This window comes from Passer domesticus, chromosome 1 (assembly GCF_036417665.1).
Source record: "Passer domesticus isolate bPasDom1 chromosome 1, bPasDom1.hap1, whole genome shotgun sequence".
NCBI lineage: Eukaryota > Metazoa > Chordata > Aves > Passeriformes > Passeridae > Passer > Passer domesticus.
Genome location: NC_087474.1, coordinates 18,781,125 through 18,799,856, shown reverse-complemented (window position 1 = coordinate 18,799,856; position 18,732 = coordinate 18,781,125). Strand labels below are relative to the sequence as shown.

Below are 18,732 nucleotides of genomic sequence, written 5' to 3'. Positions count from 1 at the left end.
GGGCAAATGTAAATAAACAATTATTCTAGAAAATAGTGTCTTACCTTTAAAATCAATAAAGTTAGTCCACATTCAATTTTAAGAAGCAAAGATCATCAATTGTTTTTGAAGTCACTGTGTAGTATGTCTCTATGGTTTTATGGGAAAGGCTTTTGAAAGCTTAATGATGTAAATCTCAGTGTTCTATTGTGAGACAGAATTGTTTTGCCTGCTAAGTGTTTGCCTTGTGTACTGAGACTGCCTTCAGAGGGGTCAAGTACTGCCAGTCATAATAGTACAGTTTGTGATGCAGCTTTGAAGAGCTAATATTGTGGAGATTACTGCTTGAACTTTGAACCCACAGAAATGAGGCACATCTCATTGATAGAAGCTGAATGAATGTTAGATATTGTTTTTATTTTTAAAAATATTTGAAGATAAATTTTAGCATGCATTTCAATACAGTCTAGTAATCATAAGTCAAATTATCATTGAATAGCAAGGAAAAGTGCCTGAGTGGATACACTATGTTAAAAGTAATTTTTGCAGGTATGTATAACCAAGAGCATAGAGCAAAGGGGATTTTTTCCCCTTAAATGTGAAAAGTCATATCATCTTCCAATTTTCACTGGTATCTAACAAAAAAGAGACTTTTCATTTGATTTTATTTGAAAAATTTCCCTTAAAGTCATTGTATCTGTACCACACCTTAACATGACATCTTAAGGGCTAGTAATGGGTATGGATTTGCCTTTCAAGGCAATATTGAGAACCCAAAAGATATTGAAATTCTGTAAGGGCTTTTACAGGAATGTATTACAAGCACTGTCTATGGAAAGAGAATATATTTGGAAATATTTCCTGCAGAGGTGCTTGGGCATTGTTGTATGGATATGCACAGGCAGCTGAGTAGGCTGAATTTCCCCAGCTGCTTAGGGAAATTCTCTGTGCTTCTAAGTCATAGAGAAAAATGAAAATGTGTGAAGAAACCAGCACCAAAACAACAACAGAATTTAATTCATCATTAACATTGAAAAGTATTGAGAAATCTGAACTGTGATTGCTGACCTCTCAATACATTCAGTATTTTTATTCAGGCAGATGTGTTGAGACAGAAATGAAGAGGTTGAATATAAAAAAGAGTTCTATAAACTAAAGACATAGTATGCAAACTGCAAAGATGCCATGCTTGAGGGCTCAAACTTGCAATGCAAATAGAGCTTGACTAAGCTTTATATTCTGATTTTGATCAAAACTTTTACTTCTATAAATGGAAGAGAGGTAAGAAATAAAATTATAGGAGAGGTCTAAACAATTATATTTATAAACAAAAGATTTCTTACAGCCTTTGAATAATCCTCCCTTGCTGGTATCCCTAAATTTAATAAAATACTTTCTGTCCTTGGAAGACCTTTTTTCTTTCTTTCTTTATTGCTTTGCTTCCCTAGTTTTGTATTGTAGGCAATTTATCTATATTTTTTCTCTTAAGTTCTTACAGTGCTAAAAGTTCTTACAGTGGTTTTATATTCCCCTGTAATACTGTTTAGAAAGTACTTTTTTGTTGTTTTTCTTTTTTCATATATGTTTCATATATGCCATTGTAGTTTCCATAGTTTATGTTTCTTGCATTGGATTAAGCAGAAGCAATCACAATGCTTGCACAAAATGAATTTCCTGAAGTAGAGTAAGCATGCTTTTTGGGATACAGGATCATTCTGGATGCTTCCTAGGATGTTTTTTTCTGGAGTACAGCACTTGCTTTCTTGTCAAAAAATCATGTCAACTCCTCTTTGCCCTGCTTTTAAAGATTCAAGTACTTGAAAGGGCAGAGGGAAAAGGATGTTGATTATCACTGGGCTCAGAAAATAAAATTGGTTGGTTACATAATGGCATCAGAGAACTCTGAAGTTAGATAAACAACTGGTAGCATATCTTCTAGTGTTGCTTATTTCTCATGCACAAGATAGTAGTCATAGAGGTGTAGATGCTTTGTTCATGTTTATGATATAGAAATCTGGGTTAAATCTACAATATTTTCTTATATAAAGGTTAGTTGCTGTGGCATGAAATTACAAGCTTAACTGCAAGGAAATTTCAAAAATATATTACAGTGTGAATCATTACATAACACAAAGAGGAAACAGGCAATAAAAGGAAAAGAACATGGTCCTTTATAAAAATTAGTATTTTTCTTGTGAAATGACACTTTCTTCCTTCACTTTGAGATTGTGTAATATTTGTATTTGAGATGAGCTTTATTTAGAGAAATAAACACAGAATCTGCAGACTTAAGACCTTTAATCAGTCTTTGTTTAAACTATTATTTTAGTAGTTGCTGCAGAAGGCAGCAAAATATTCAGTGACTCAGGAGGCAGGGGAAAGAGCTGACATATTTAGTAAAAAATATTTAGCCTTTTTATTTCTGAAAACTAATAGGCACTGTTGAGGTGATGGAGAACTTCTTAGATCTCTGTAGGAATGCTTTTATAAGGGCCAATAGGTCAAGAAGAGCATAAATTGCTTTTCTGCTTCACATGGAATGACAATATGTTTCCAACATTTTGTTGCAGAAGTTCTGTCTGAGGAGTAACAATTTTGATTACATGGTGGAGATGTGACTGTTTCTTGTACCAGTAGTGCAGATGACCTTTTTTTCTTTGGTTGTTTTTTGAGCATTGCTGTAAAAATAATATCTCCTGAAAACCACAGTGGGAAGAAAGCTTAGTTTCCACATATATTTGTCATTAGATATTGAATGTTTGTAAATGTAAGGAGGCTGAGCTGGTACTTCTTGCACGTTTAAGCATGTAAATTAAAACTTTGAGATACTATCAATTGATGTAATTTGTGGTTGCTGGCGCTATCTGTGAGTAAAATTAAAATATATATATTTATCTATTTAATAGGAAACAGATTATATCCAAGTCACATCATCAGCATGACGATCAGACCTCATTCTTGCTGGAATGGGTCTTTGGTGTAATTACATGAGAGCAGTCCTTATTTTTAAGTCCTTATTTTTTGAGGAAAATAAAAATGTTTGTGAAGAAGTGACCTTTATGTCCTTTCCTTTTTTATTCTTCAGGCCATTTTGAGTGGTTAGAAGCTAATGACAAGGCATTATATGAAAGTGCCCATCTAAACAGCTCCATGTGTCATTGTTCCAGCAAGAATTGCCATTTTCAGTTTCACTACTCCATGGTAGAGAGCAGTGCTCTCAAGGCAGTACTGCTTATGAACCAGGTAAGTAGAAAAGTGTTCATTTCCAAAAGGTAAAGCTATGGCAGCCTAGGTGTTGCCAGACAAAATGCAAGATACCCTGCCTGGCTGCATGCCTGTCCCCTGAGTCAGCTTGTGTAAAAACTAACGTGGTTACTGGTTTTCAAGTAATTCCACTGGTCTGTGCCATTGCAAAACCTGGGTGTTTGCCATTTCAGCTATGAACTGATTTGATGGGTAAACGTTCTACAATAAGGCTGCAAGGACCTAGCTATTAAAGAATTAAATCAATTGCAGATTTCAGGGGGGAAATCTATAATGACAGCTTTTCTAGCCTTCTTCCTGTTATGGAATTAAGAAAATAGGTGCTTTTGTCTATGGAGACATATTAAAAAAAAGTTGTTGATTCAGGATAGCTGGAAAGTTCTTGATTAAACACCTGCTTTGCTTTGCCCAAGTGTTAAAGCAGTAATTTTTCTATTCTTCTACCTATTAGTAGATAAAAGCAACCTGCCAGAATGAAACACATATGTCAGTTGAGCATTGCTAACTATTTCCATGTTTCTTATCTCCCCTACCTTGTGAGCCTTTCTACTATTAGGATGTTCTCTTTTGGAGGTCTTTTGGTTTGGTAGGTTAGTATTGATGCTTTGCACTGCTACTTAATGAAAGCAAGATCAGTAGAGTTGCTCTCATTCAGTTAATGGCTCTCATATCTTCATGCTGGAGGTGAATTCTTATCACCCAACAATATGCATATTTAAATATTAATCCACTTCATTCACAAATATTAGAAGCTAAAAACCTCAAAGTATAACACAACCAAAAGGTCTTAAAATTAGGACAGTTAATGGAAATAATTTATTTCTTTCTGATTGTGTCTTTGAATATTCATGAAAACAACTCCAGGCTTTTGCTCATGTTTCATTTATAAAAGCCAATAGTTATATTTTTCTGTGACTATGTCAGGGAATTGTAACATAATCAGTGTTCTGGTCAGAATGCACGGATTTTTGTGCCATAGTACTTGCCAATAAATCCCCAGGTACGACACTCGCAGCAACCTTGAGACAGAATAGGAATATTGATTTCAGCAGTTCACCTGAGTAGCATCAATGGACCCAATTCAAGAGTTGTTTTTCCTGGAAAACAGAGCAAATGATGTAAGTGAAAACCATAAGAAAACTGACATATGAGTTCCCATAGAACTAGGAGCCTAGATTGAATTAATTGATAAAGTGGTCCTTACATGCTCATTAGAAGAACATTTTCTGGCATTTATTACATCAGTCCATTCTGTTTCCACAGATTCTCTTAGCCCTTCTATGTTTTAGTTAATTGAATTTTTCAGAAAGTGTATTTACTGTATATAGACTTATTTAAAGATGATGTAAGTTACTCATACTGCAAAATTTGCCAGAAAAATCTTCATAAACATAACCTTCTGCTGGTAGTTTCAGGAAAAATAAAACAACATACAGACTCATGTTTAAGACTTCTTAAATTGAAATGAAGGGAGAGTTGGCTTTTTCACATTTTGCTACTGAATCATTAGGTTGTTTATGAAAGACAAATAAATATTTGAAACTAGCCAATAGTAAGAACCAGAAGTGAGGGCTGAGTGCTTGTTCTGACTCTGGAAGACAACAGAGCTGCTATCCTGGAAGCTGTCATTCAAACTGTGTGCATCTTGCAGTTTCTTGTACATCCTATTACTATATTTATTGATCAAAACCTCTTGTCTTTGAATAACACTTGCTAAATCCCAGAACTGACAGGCCCACCACCCCTGAAGACTGGATTATACCCAATGCACAGTTTCAGTACTGTTCTAAGAAGCAAGTAACACAGATGTTGTAAATTTTTCTCTGTCCTTTCTCAATCTTTCCAGAGAGAGAGAGCAAAGATGAGTGAACATATTTTTTAATATAGACATTGTGGTATCTATCAGAAGACAGGGAATTTACATTGCTCTTGGGTCTGAAGAACGATAAGGAAAATGGACTTTTTTGTCAACAGTGACCTATTGTTTACTTACATTTACTTTGCAGTCCATGATAATCTGCAGCTTTTCCTCTTTTCTTGCTGGTTTACCAAACTGCTCTTCATTAAACACTACTGCATTTGACGATGTGATTTTTCTTTCTTAATTGTGACTCATATATCTTTGAACTTTGCCTTATTGGTTTGGAAACTGGTTTCTGCATACTGAGATGATTTTAAATGCAAATGTTGTTCTTCACAGTGCTTGTAATTCCTCTCAGTATAGTATTTTCTATATTTTAAAATTTATTTTTCATCTGACTTTCCACACTCTCCAGTCAGTCAGTACTATAAATATATTAGGTTCTGGAACAGACCTATGCAGAACTTTATTGTAATTTTCTTTTAGTTTAATAGAAAACTATTGACATCTCCTCTTTGAAATAAGCTCACATTTCTATTTGCACACACATTTTACAGTATTTTCATTACACCAAATCACCACAACTTTTTAAAGCATGTGTTATATGAAATTGTTTAAGAACCTTAATAAAGTGAAGTAACTAATTTTTCAAGTCTGTTTATGATTATAAAAAAAAAAACCACACTGCTAAACACAACTTGCTCCTCATCAGAAACAGCTAATGTAAGTTTCTCAGTTTCTAATTCTCTAGCTGCTTACAAGGTTGCTAGCAATTTGTTCTAGCAACTTTTGCTAGCAAAGTGTCTTAAGAGTTCTTCAGCATCTTGCCTATAATTGCATATTCTGTATTTATCCCTTAGCTGCCATGTGTGTACTTTGTTCTCCCAATTGTCTAATTTCCTACACATTCTCCTCAGGTTCTCAGAGCTTGCTGTTGACAGAAAAGTATTCCTTCCAGCATTCAACCATTACTTAAAAGTGTGATTCCTTTCCAGTTTTAGTACTGCTGGCTTATATGTATTTTTAACATTACTTGCGTATTCTGGTCCATATTTGAATTTCCATTTAGCAATATTAACTGTTCAACTAACATAAAACATTCACAGAATCATACAATGTCCTGAGTTGGAAGGTGCACACTAGCATCATTGAAGACCAACTCCTGATCCTGCACAGGACACCCCAGCTGTCACACAATGTACCTGAGAGCATTGTCTAAAAGCTTCTTGAGCTCTGTCAGGCTCTGTGCTGTGACCACTTCCCTGGGGAGCTGTTCCAGTGCCCAGCCACCCTCTGGGTGAGGAACCTTTGTCTAATACCCAACCTAAACCTCCCCTAACACAACCTCAGGCCATTCCCTCAGGTCCTGTCATGGTCACCACAGAGAAGAGATCAGTGCCTGAACCTCCTCTTCCTCTCATTGGTTGTAGACTCCAATGATGTTTTCCCTTAGTCTCCTCCAAGGTGAACAACTCAAGAGACCTCAGCTGCTTCTCACACGGCTTCCCCTCAATCCCCTTCACCATCCTCATGGCCCTCCTTTGGGCACTCTAACAGTTTAATGTCTTTTTTATATTGTGGCACCCAGAGCTGTCCCCAGCACTGGGGGTGAGGCAGCCCCAGCTCAGAGCAGAGCAGGACAATCCCCTCCCTTGCCCTGCTGGCCATGCTGTGCCTGATGTCCCCCAGGACAGGGTTGGCCCTCCTGGCTGCCAGGGCACTGCTGGCTCATGTTCAACTTGTCATTGACCAGGACCCCCAGGTCCCTTTCCATGGCTCTGCTTTCCAGCATCTCATTCCCCAGTTTGTAATTCAATTAGCAAAATTAACTGTCTGTTAACTGACAGGTAAATTTTAACATTTTCAGTAAAAATGGAAACCAAATAATATAATGTTGAGCCTATCACTCGCTGTTCGTTACTTGTTTGTTACTCCCTTTAAGTAACGGGCTTACTTTTCTTCCTTTTATTGTCTTAATCTTTGTATCTTGTATGGATTTGAAAAATCCAGAAATTAAGCAATAAAATATAATTTCAACTAATGCTTGTACATGCAAGTATATTTGTATCCTAGTGCACTAAAACTTTTCTGTGTGTTCAACAACACTTGTAAAAGTCATGTGAGTACATTCCTCTGCAGAAGGTAAAGTTGATTAATCATTGTGGGAGAAAAAATAAGCCTTTGTTGCAAATTACTCTCTCTGAAAAGAGAAGTAGGGACAAAATAATGGGTGCAGTTGCACAGCAGTGCATGTATCGATAGAGAAATGTCAAAAAAAAGATAAAAATATTTTATAGATGGAGACCTTTCTAAAAAGTTGTGATTTTTCTTCCATCCTTCAAATCTGAGTGGCATTATGTCAGAAAAAAAAACATTTTGGGGAACAGGAACAATTCTTGCCCATTTTAGCTTTACAAAAGGTTGTTTATTGATAGTAATATATCTCAGTAAGGGGAATAGAGTAAAGTTGTCTTGAACAACTGCTCCCCTGCATCACCAAAATAAATCTTGAAGGAAAGTGCTGGAAACGCAAGACATTCCATATTTTGGAAGAAGGCTAGTGACACACGGAATGTACTAGAGGGGTTAACCCATTTGTAGCAAAGAGGTGGAAGAATAGGACAAGGAGGGTGAATGCTACAAGTATTATGAGGAAGAGAAACTATGTTGTGAGGAAGAGAAACTATGCTGTTGACTTATTAGAGCTGTATAAAACCACAGGGCAAAATCTGCTTAAAATACTCTTTAATCTGAGGTGACTTACACCTTTCAGTGAAAATAAAAGTCCCAGAAGGTCCGGCTACTATACAGAAAACTCAAGTTTACTGCTACAAGCTATTTGTAGTAAAATTAGTTTGGGAGAAAAATGGTCATGGGGCTGGGTTTCTAAGCTGTTATCTGAATGTGAACAAAATTATAGTATTGAAGTGCATTCAGTCAATACACAGCAAATGCACTGCTCCTCAAAAGATATACAAATGTGCTTGAAAGGTTTGTACATGCAGGTGTAGGGGACCATGTTAAATAAAAGCAGAAATTTAACCACAGGCTATGGTTTTAACCTTCCACGCAGTATGGTTCCTAGTACATCATCCTTTTCTGTGTCTCATATGTGCCTAAGATATGATTAGGCTGATAGATTTCCTTTAGAAGCTGAATTATTTAGTAAAATGAAGCAAGTTTTACACAGAATTAGGTGTTCTCAATATTGAAAGACTTTTGCTGTATATGTCATTTGAAGAATTGAACAAAAGCATCCTATACTAATATAGAAACTTACAGCTGACTTTTATTTCTGAAATCAAGTATGCCATGTGCTTTATCCAATTTGATCTCTTCTGTCATTGAGTGTTTGAAATGAGTGTGTTGCCTTGGCCCTGTCTTGCAGTTATCCAAAATTTCTTTCTTTTTTTGGTGATCTTTGAACACATGTTCAATAGGGATTTAATCTTCCAGCTTTGCTGATATATCAGAATGACCTTGGTAAGAAAAGAGCACTAATTGTCTGCACATCACAAATCATTTCAATGTTCTTCTGCTGGCTGAGAGTCTATCAAGCAGTAGACAGCACATTTCTGCTCTCTTTTATATTATAAAACAGGAAAAAAGATAACTGTCCTTGTCTATAGTACTGATAACATTTCACATGCCTATCATGACCCCTTTTATTAATCTTTTGTAAGATAAATATTTTTTATACTTTCAATTTGTTGTTGTACAAGAGACTCTCCATTTCTCTTATCCCGCTTTGCATCTTTTTCTGAACTGCCACTAATTCTGTAATATCCTTTGTAGAAAAGGTACGACCAATACTTTGCAGCTTCCTAAAAGTAGTCTCAATATTGATATTTTTAATGGTAAATCTGTTTGTATGTATAGCCTAAACTTTTCTTGCGGGTTTTTCTCTCTTTTTGGTTCTGCTCTATTTTGCAGCTGCTTCTTGAAAAGATTTTGTGTGGGTATATAAAGTTCAAATTTCTGCCTTCTTTATGCCTCAGTATGTTCCAAGTGGGATCATGACCTGAAGCAGAGTGTGTGAGATACTTTTGCCAGATTATTGAATCAAAAGGGCTTGGAGTTCTTGCCTAAAGGGAGCCTTACCATATGTAGCACTCTCCCTGTTACCTTTAGGAGGTGGAATTAAAATGGAGCATTAAAGTAACTCAGATCATGAGTAAAAGTTGTTAGGTTGTTACTCTGTGTGCTTGCTTTACAATTTTGAAAAAAAAAAAGTTTTTAGCACAATTGGCTAGGTAAGTCTGGCAGACTCAAACTTAAGTTCTGAGAGAACTAAATCTAATTAATTACACAACAATAAAAACTGTTATTTATGAAAAGAAAGCTTATGTAGAGAACACCATGGAAACATAATGTTAAATAACATGGTTTAATTTACATATTAATTAACATTAATTCTACCAACTCAACTCCTGTTAATTATATTATTAGTCTGTTTAGTCACAGTAAACATGTGTTGTTTCCCTTCTCTTCAACAGACCTCAATGCAAAGATTGCAAATGAAAATGAGAAGCTCTATTTTTTCACATAGAGCAACTTTGTATATAATGGTTGTTTGGGAGATGAAAAGATCAAAGACGAAAAATGGCCTCAATAACTTCTAGAGGAAGAAAAATTGTCTTTATAACATTGTTTTCTACATTTTACAGGAGGAACATGTCTTGTGGGAAACCAACATCATGACTAAAAAGGAATGGGTCAAAGTGAATATACAGCTACCAACAGGGCTAGAAAATATAAAGGTATGAATGAAAAAGGCATGTGCTCAATTTCTGAAGATCCTTTACTTTGTTGTTTGTAAATCATCTAGGAAGCCTAAAAATTAGTTAAAATTCTGTGTATATTGAATGTCTTGTTATTTTTTCATTGCTTCAATGTGAGTAAATCTCTGGCTGTATCTCAAGAAAACATCTACATAAACATGACATACAGAAGCTGCTGCACTTGAATAATATGCATGAAAATGAATACAAATTCCATCTGATTCTAATTAGTCATCTGAGTCCAACTCAGGAATTGCCAACTCATTGAAATGTATATATACTGTTAAGTGAGATGGTGTAGATGATCTTTGTGGAACTTCAGTGGAATTATGTAAGTCAGTAATTGGGAAGATACCTTCTCTTGAAATTTCAGACACAGAGATAAATGCTAAATTGCAGCTACTTAATTTTTATATTAATTTGCAATCTTGCATTTTAAGTAACTTTCCATTTACTTTTTTTTTTTGTGGTTCTGTAAATAACCATCATATTTTACTGTTTCAGCAATCAGCTGAAAACATAATTTCTATGAAAGGACAAAAACTAAGCCCACTGCAGGAATTGATGTTTTGACAGATGTTAGAATGAATGCATTTCAGTAAGCTAGTAGGTTCTAAGGGTGTGTTGTTAGCTGTCTCTCCTTTTCCCATGAGGACAATTTTGAATAAACAAGCAGATGTGTAATTAAGTTATCTGTAGTATCTATAAATAAGCATCTGCTTAAGTTGTATGTTTATAAATAAGAAGCCAAAACTGTGTATTCTTGTAAAAAGACTGCAAGGATCCCTTGCACTTAGGGAAGGAAACATGCTATCTTAAAATTTGTGCTTATTTCATATTTTCTGCACAGCATTCTGTTTTTTGAACTGGTAGAGAGAGCATGGAAAGTATAAGATGACTTTTGTCATTCTTAAGAAATTTTCTGTAGTGGAAGACAATGACCTATATAACTCACATTTTAGAAAGAAAAATGCCTCTTGAGTTTTCACTCCAACCTAATTCCCAGGCTTTGGGAAGTGTGCTAGACTCTTGTGCTTATGCCCTAATCAGATCTGTTCCATCTTCCTTCTGTTTTGTCAGATACTCTTACACACAGTGCTTTCTGATGCTTGCACATAACTACTTTCTGAGACTCACACTTTGGTCATGTCCCAGCTTGTGAAAACACACAAATCCATTTTTATTTAGTCCTCCAACTCCTGCTCTTTTTTTTTCTCAGTGCTTTCTTTTATTGCCATCCTAATCTTTTTGATTAACCCAAGCTTTCTTCCTCCTACTCTCTGCTTTAACTCAGGTAAAATAAACCTTGAGAGCACAAATGGGATAATTTCATTGCTGTGAGAGCCAGCAGAGCTGGGCTGCACCGTGCCCAGGAGCAACAGATGCTCTTCTGGAATTTCATTGCTATAAATCAGCTTGTGCTAAAGCTGCTCAGAGCAAGGGAGCTCTGTCAGAGAGAGAAAAGCTCCTTGAATCTCTGTGGCCATGTCAATAGCAGTAAAATAAGCAGGGTGAGGGCACAGGCCCAGGATTGGTGTGTGATTGCCCAAATAATTAAAACATCAGCATGGTTCCTAGAAAGGTTTTGACCTAAGCAAATCAGCCACCTCCAATCCAGTGCCCAGAACAGTTCCAGGACAGCAAGCAGGCAGGGACCAACCCCGCAGCAGAGACTGGGTGCATCCATTCTGTTTTATGTGATGAAACAGTTAAGCTCTGCTATGCCAACTGGCATCCAAGGACAGTGCCAGCCCAATTTACACACCTGTAAGTGGAAAGTTTCTCTTGGGGATCTGCAAAATGAAGTTTTGAAGACACTTCAGAAAGGAGGATGGAGTCTTTAGAATATTAAATTTCAGGACACCTTTCTAAAGCACAGGGGCGTTACTAATTTTTAGTTAAAGGTTTATGAGACTAGGATTTTTTCTTTAAGATAGACTTTTTTTCTTTTTAACTTTGCTCTTGGAATTAATCAAACTTCAGTTTAAAATTTGCCATAATTTCAACCTGAGATGGCCATACAAAATTTCAGATTCTGATTTGAAATTTATCACAGCTTTGCAACAGAAATTATTAATCACTTTTTACACCTAGAACTGTTTTGTGTAAATAAAAATCAGTTTCACTCCATTGTCTGTTAATGTAAATATTTTATTGACAGCTTGTGTTTAAAGGAACACTCCAGAGCAGAGCAGGTTTTATCTGCCTGAATAGCATCCAGCTCTTGGATGCTGCACCATCAGAGGCAGCAGGTTTGTGCTCCTTGGAAGAACCTCCCTGCAGGGATGGGCAGCCTGTGGCCCCTGGATCAGCCTGTGACTCTCACCCGGACTGCCCTGGTGGCAGCGATGAGGACCCAGCCACCTGCTGTGAGTGAACCCCATTGCTTTGGAGGGACAGCCTGCTGAGGAGTGCTGTCAAACATAAACTTTTCCGTTCAACAAACCACTAGAAAAAATATTTTAAATTTCTATGGCTTCTTTTCCCCAGAATATTTAATGACATACAGGTTAGAGAAAATGTTCATAGCATTTTCTTCTTTCCATTGTTTTGTGTTCCTCTGTCTGGCCTCATCATCATGTTTTAGACACAGCTCCTAATTTGTTTAATAATCTGCTGAAATACAACATTTATTGTATTTTTGCTTAAATATATTCCCTACATACCAGTTTTATAACTCTAATTTGCAAGGGAATGAAATCTGCCTTGGGATTTGTTCTCTGAACAGTTTTCTAATTTAGACTGTTTGTGAATTACTGTCAGAAAATGCATTAAATGACATGATATTTGCACTTCGATACAAATCTCCACAAAAATGTAGTTCAGAAGCTGCATCTTCATTATATTTGCAGCTGAAGGTAGGTTTGTTTAGAAGCCACGGTTTCTACTGTACAATCAAGAGTAAAAAGAAAAGAATTACAATTACTGAAAAATGTCTATAATAATTCTGAATAATTTTAGGTCTCCATGTGAAACATCTTTAGGGATCCTGTCACTTCTAAAATTAATATTATAGGGCATGCATAAGTATGTATGTTTGCCTGTGGTATTAATACTTAAATATGTGTTTAACAGAAAAAATGTGTACATATTTAAGATACCGGTGATGATATATATTGCTGCTGGGAGGCACCAATTAAAATTTTGTGAATTGCTCAAGGTAGCAGGATTAAAAACATTGATAATATTTTATTTACTAATTCCTTGACGAGACTTCAGGAAATATTTGTGACTGCAAGCCGTTTGTTTAACTCACAGTCAGAATCCTTAATTTTTTTTCAATTGCTTAAATAACATTGTGGGGATTATCTCTGAAACAAGCAATATGTGCAAATGCTGAAATAACATTTTAAATAGGAAGGTATATACTGTTTTATCTCTGGGTAGAATCTAAGCAAACATTAAAGTCTGTAAGGGCTCCCTTTCTGAGAGCTCTTCTCGATTTTTACAAGGCTTGACCCTGTGCTATGTCTGGGTCTCTGTGTCTGTCCTACCTCCACGAGTAGGAGTGTGGAGAGTCCTCATAAGTTCTTTGGGAGCAATGGAATAAAAGGGAATTGTATTTTCAAAGCTGGACTTTATTTCTCAGCAATTTAGCGATCCCACTTCATAACAATGAAAAAGAATTGCGGTGAGGAGCAACTAGAAAGAAAAGAGAATAATTTTTAGATTTCAAAATAATGAAAAATAATTGTTACAGTTGAAGGAAGCTTCTAATCATAGTACACAAGATGAAAATGAAGATAACTCCAAACATTTACAGGCCTGTCCCTCAGACACTGGACATGGATGCTAGGTAACCAAAAGATTACAAATTAGATCTAGTCAGTCTTTTAAAGATCACAGTAGAATTTTTGGAAATATTTCCTCTGTCATGGTGATGTTGATGGGTCAAACAATGGAGATTTGGCACAAGAAGGAAAAGTCAGAATGACCTGATGGTTTCAACACTGTCTTTGTGGAATCTCCAGAGTTATGGTGCTGTGACAAGGAATGATGAGAGCCACAATCAGTGCAAAATGTTCTTCAATAGCTCTGCCTAGTGCTCCATTCTCTGCTGCTGCTTCTGCAATTAACTTTGGTTTTTCTACTGGCACTGATTCTCCGCTAACTCTCTTCAAATTAAAGGAAATATGACAGTTGCAACTGAGGAATAGGGATTGTTTGCTTAACTACTTATTGAGATATTCACAGTTTGAAAAGGAATAATTTCATTGGAGCAGTGCAGAAAAGTATAATCATCCCCCAAAAAGAGGGCAGAAAAAGGTTATTTTCTGAAGTATAAGTACCAATAGTAGTTGCTTATTTCTCTTGACTACTGGCTGAGAAGAAAGAGCACACAAAAATATACCATCATTGAAATAGCAATAACTATTGTTAAAGTTGGCCCATTTTAATGGATAATATTGTCTTGCATACTTCCCACACTCCTTTTCAGGAAAGATGACCCTAATGGAATATAGCTACTCAGCAGTTTGCTCAGCTTAGAAGATTCATCTTTCAGACACTTTTCATAGTACTGAGAAAAAAAAGGTGTAAAGAAAAAATATTTTTTTTGTCCTTTGTTCTTTTATTCCCATTTTTCCACAAGATCTTCATATTGTCCTCCATGATGTTTAGACTTCACTCTATTTATTCATATAGATTTTCAGTAAAATTTCCTATCTGGCACAGAGATGCATGTTTTAGCCTTTATTAGGTCTTTAAGCATCTATCCTTGGATACATCCTCAGTAGTTTCCTTTGCTGAAGTGTTCTCAGGTGCTGAAAGAGCTGACAGATCTCCTACTGAACAAAAACAATGGCAGACAGCTGTTACTTAATGTGAAGTATTCCCCTCCTTTAAGAATTTCTTTGTTTCATTATAATAAGGAATTAAAAAATAATGTTTCTCTTTGGTCATGTTGATTTGACATGAATAGTGTTATAATAACACAATTTATTATGAGAACAAACACATAAATATTTTGCAATGCTTCCTAATCTTTCTGTTTAATCTCTGCTCATTTAAATAAATATATATTTATATCTACGAGACTTAAAAGTCTCAAAATTTAGGAAATTGTCTAGGAAACACTTATGCATATGAGTAACCATGTTTATTTGAGTTGTTAAAATCTATGAATATAATGGAGTGCCAAGTTATGAAAGTACAGATTTTACTATTAAATTCTACATTTTCATTATGTCTTTTCGGGCACCTTTTATTTGTGGTCACTTCTATATTTTTATTTCAGTGGATGATAACAAATTATGAAAACCTAGTTAATATATTCAAACAGAAAGTGAGATGCAGGGCTTGGATAATTTAAAGGACTATAAAAAACCCTTTCATGCTGATGCCTTTTCTTTATTTCCCACCCAATACAAAGGAAGTTTTGTACTAAATACTGAGTCAAATAACTAATATTTCAAGCACTATACTTTTACATTGTTTATGCATAACCTTCACAACACTTATAAATCCATAAATACAAATGAATCAGTTGCTAGCAGTCCTAGCAGCTTGGAAACAAGTCTAGGAAGAACTGGCTGTTTTCAAGTAATATCACATTTTGATGCAGTAGTGCTTCTGGAAATTACCTGCTCATCAACATTCATGTAAATTAAAAATTATTGTGGGGTGGAGTCATCCTACAGGTATTTCTGAAAGAGGATCACTTCCATTTATCTTAATTAGAAGCTTTCTTAAAGCAGCCATCTTTACTGCTTCTGCTTTTAATTAACACCTCTAGTATTACCTTAAATATTCTCAGCTTTTTGTAGGATTTGTATAATTTATGAATATGGAAAACATAGAATGAAGTAAACCTATATAATCTTAAAGCCATGTAGCTTTTACGGCATTTAATTTACAGTATAGCAATTTACAATTGCAAATCCTTGAAACCTTTCACAGCAGGTGGGCGCAGACACAGATATTTTTATTACCATTCAACACCGAAGTGGACAGAGCACTTTTTAGTCTGAAATATTTGTTTTACTAAACATTTGTGCATTTCCTGTGACACTGAATTTGCCTGAAATTGAAGGTATCTGCTCATTGATCTTGTATGCGCATGGGGAGAACAAGAAGCTCCACCTATGCTATTTTCACAGACTTCACTGCTGACCAGCACTCTGCAGCCCTTTGTGTTTCACCAGAGCTGTTCCAAGCAAACGTGGCCTCTGCAGAGCAAGGGGGAACAAGAGATTCTCTTAAGCTCTCATTTACCCTAAGCCATGGAACTGAGTCCTTTCAGAAGGATGTGAGGCCATCTCACCTATGAGAGTTATATTGAGTCATCTGTCTAATGACTTATGACATGAGGAAGTTCAGGCTGGATGATCTGTGGCCATCTGGAATATTTCTGTATGAATCCTTTAACAAATTCTAGATAAATAAAATTAATCACAAACCAATAGAGAAAGTGCACAGACACTCAGCGAGAAGGTATATGTGTAACCCTTCACTTTCACAAAATTACATCAAAAGTTAGCCAGAAATTGCAAAATATTAGTGGCAAAGAGGTTCTTTGGTTTCTGTTCATAATGATAATTATTACTCCAAATTCCAAAGACACTTAGGTGCTGCCATCAAAAATGAGGGGAGCAGCCCTCTTCATTCCATACTGTTGTTCAGGGAAACACCAACCTGATGGAGAGACCAGCTGAGTGTCCCCATTTGTGTTCCTTTGGTTGAGCTCTCAGAGCAGGATTGAAAACCTTTGTGCACTTGCAGGCTGGCAAAGCTGAAGCAATATGCCTTGGCTGATAACCCAGCCTAGTTAACAGAACTGCTTTGTTTCTAACCTGGGAAGATCATGAGGAGATGGGATAGATAGAGTAAGCTAGTCAAAGAAAGAAATATTCCCATTTCACCTCCTAGTCTGCTCGAAATATGTGCTTTGTTTTCTGGGCTTTTTGGGGGTTTTCTCGTTGTTGGTTTGGTTTTTGTTGTTGGGTATTTTGTTTTTTTTTTTTTTTTTTCTTTTTAATATGTTGAAAATAATTTGTATTGATTGAAAATTTTTTTCAATGTATTTAATGACTTTAGTAACCTACACTTATTCTTGAAACTCAGAAGTTTTTGGGAAAAAATTTTCTTCCTGGCTGCGTCATTGGATTTTTGTAAAAATAGTGTAATAATTACTCCTTCACTAGTTAAGATATAGTGATATATTCACATGGATTAAAAAAAGTTCAAATTTGACTTACTGTTAAAATGAAAGCAAGCTGTTGTTTTACTATTTTCATTTCTGTTTTGCTGAATTATAAAGGTAACAGTCTAAAATAGAGAACTGACTCATTTTCCATTCGAAATGTCAAAAATTTATCTGCTGTTTGAATCCATTGAAATCTTCCTTGTGAAATATAAAACATAAGCTCTGGTGCTGAGAGTTACAGTAGGAAGGGACACAATGCATCAGAAAAGAGTTTTATGTCAAACTTAACTGCAGCATGACTACTCAAAAACTATATGCTGTGCAGTCACTTACATTCCTACTATGGATATTGAGAGATTATCTTTAATCCCTTGAAGGTTCCGATAAAAATGCTGAATGTTAGATAGGAAAGACATTTCTTAGACTTTATTAATGTTTGAGGAATGAAAAAACACACTGAAAAACTGTCTTACTTGGATTTGGGTTTTAGCCAAAGCAGAGAACTTTTCTTTCAAGCCTGATTAAACATTTACAAGCACTCCTTAAGTTTTTAGAATTAAGTAGGGGTAAAGTTTAAGTTTGACTGTGAATTTGGACAAGTGCATTTCACTTACAGTTGAAGGCAAGCTGTTCTACAGCATACTTAGACTTTTAAATTGAAGTATGACTTCCAGATACTACATAGGGGGAATGCTTGGGTTTGGTAATTGACTCTGGTCAGGGTTTCTGCATAACTGGGTGCTTGTTTAGAACTTTAAATTTCAAGTGAAAGGTGGAATAAAACAACATTTAGCATCTAAAGTGTGGTGAGCATTACCATTTGCTATTTCCTCTCCACCACCCAAAAGAAAAAAACCCAAACCAACCATCATCATCAACAAAACACCAAACCCAACCATGAACATCAACCAAAGTGCACAACCCCAAAGTGCACAACCATTAATTTATTCATACCTTTATAATTGTGTTCAGACTTGAATAAAGTTTGAAAAAATGACTGGACAAAACCAGTTTCATTTGGGATTGTGTTTTGCTGTGTATGCATGTCTTTCCCCACCATCTCCCCCCCACAAATGCTTATATATTCAGTCTAAAAATGGATGTTTATACATTTCTTTCTATTTCTATAGGGTTAGAAAGAATTGTACTACAGACAACCAGTATAAGAAATGCTGATTTCACCACACCTCTCTGTTGAACATCAACAGCACTGATGGGCTCTGATCATACAAAGGCTGGTGTATTTATCAGCATAACAAATGTCCTTGAGGTGCCAAATGCCTCCAGTTAAAAGAAAACAATAATTTAAAATAATGTTTCCATGCTAAATATCTTTTAGAGCTGTAAAATAATAGTTATTAGTATTATCTTGATGTTAGTTTCACATTTAAACCATTATTTTAACTTGTTTTCTTTGGTGCCTACAAGGTCATTTATAGATGTCTTTTTGGACGTTCCTGTGCAGGCACTGCAGTCAGCTGTTTATGTAGAAGATGTTTTGTGGGGTTTAGGAAGGCCAGGAGAAAGAGATATTTAAGCAAAGTATGTTTGCTTTTTTGTTTCACATTGGTTCTCTCAAGACTGCTTAGCTAAGGAAAGCAAAATACCTAGATATAGTATGAATTACCACAACAGCTTAGTCTTGGATATCAATTTGCATATTCAACCTTAATGTACTAGCAATTGAAGTCTAATTAAAAAGA

General features: G+C 35.7%; 1 protein-coding gene across 2 annotated transcripts in view; it reads left to right on the top strand.

Annotated features, from left to right (window-relative positions):
* MALRD1 (MAM and LDL receptor class A domain containing 1) overlaps positions 1–18,732 on the top strand; it is a 235,211-nt gene that overhangs the window by 17,593 nt on the left and 198,886 nt on the right. For both annotated transcript variants that reach the window (XM_064408462.1, XM_064408463.1), the window contains exons 7-9: positions 3,065–3,222; positions 9,772–9,864; positions 12,047–12,254. In XM_064408462.1, the coding sequence (XP_064264532.1) occupies positions 3,065–3,222; positions 9,772–9,864; positions 12,047–12,254 (459 nt within the window). The remainder of the gene's footprint in view (positions 1–3,064; positions 3,223–9,771; positions 9,865–12,046; positions 12,255–18,732) is intronic.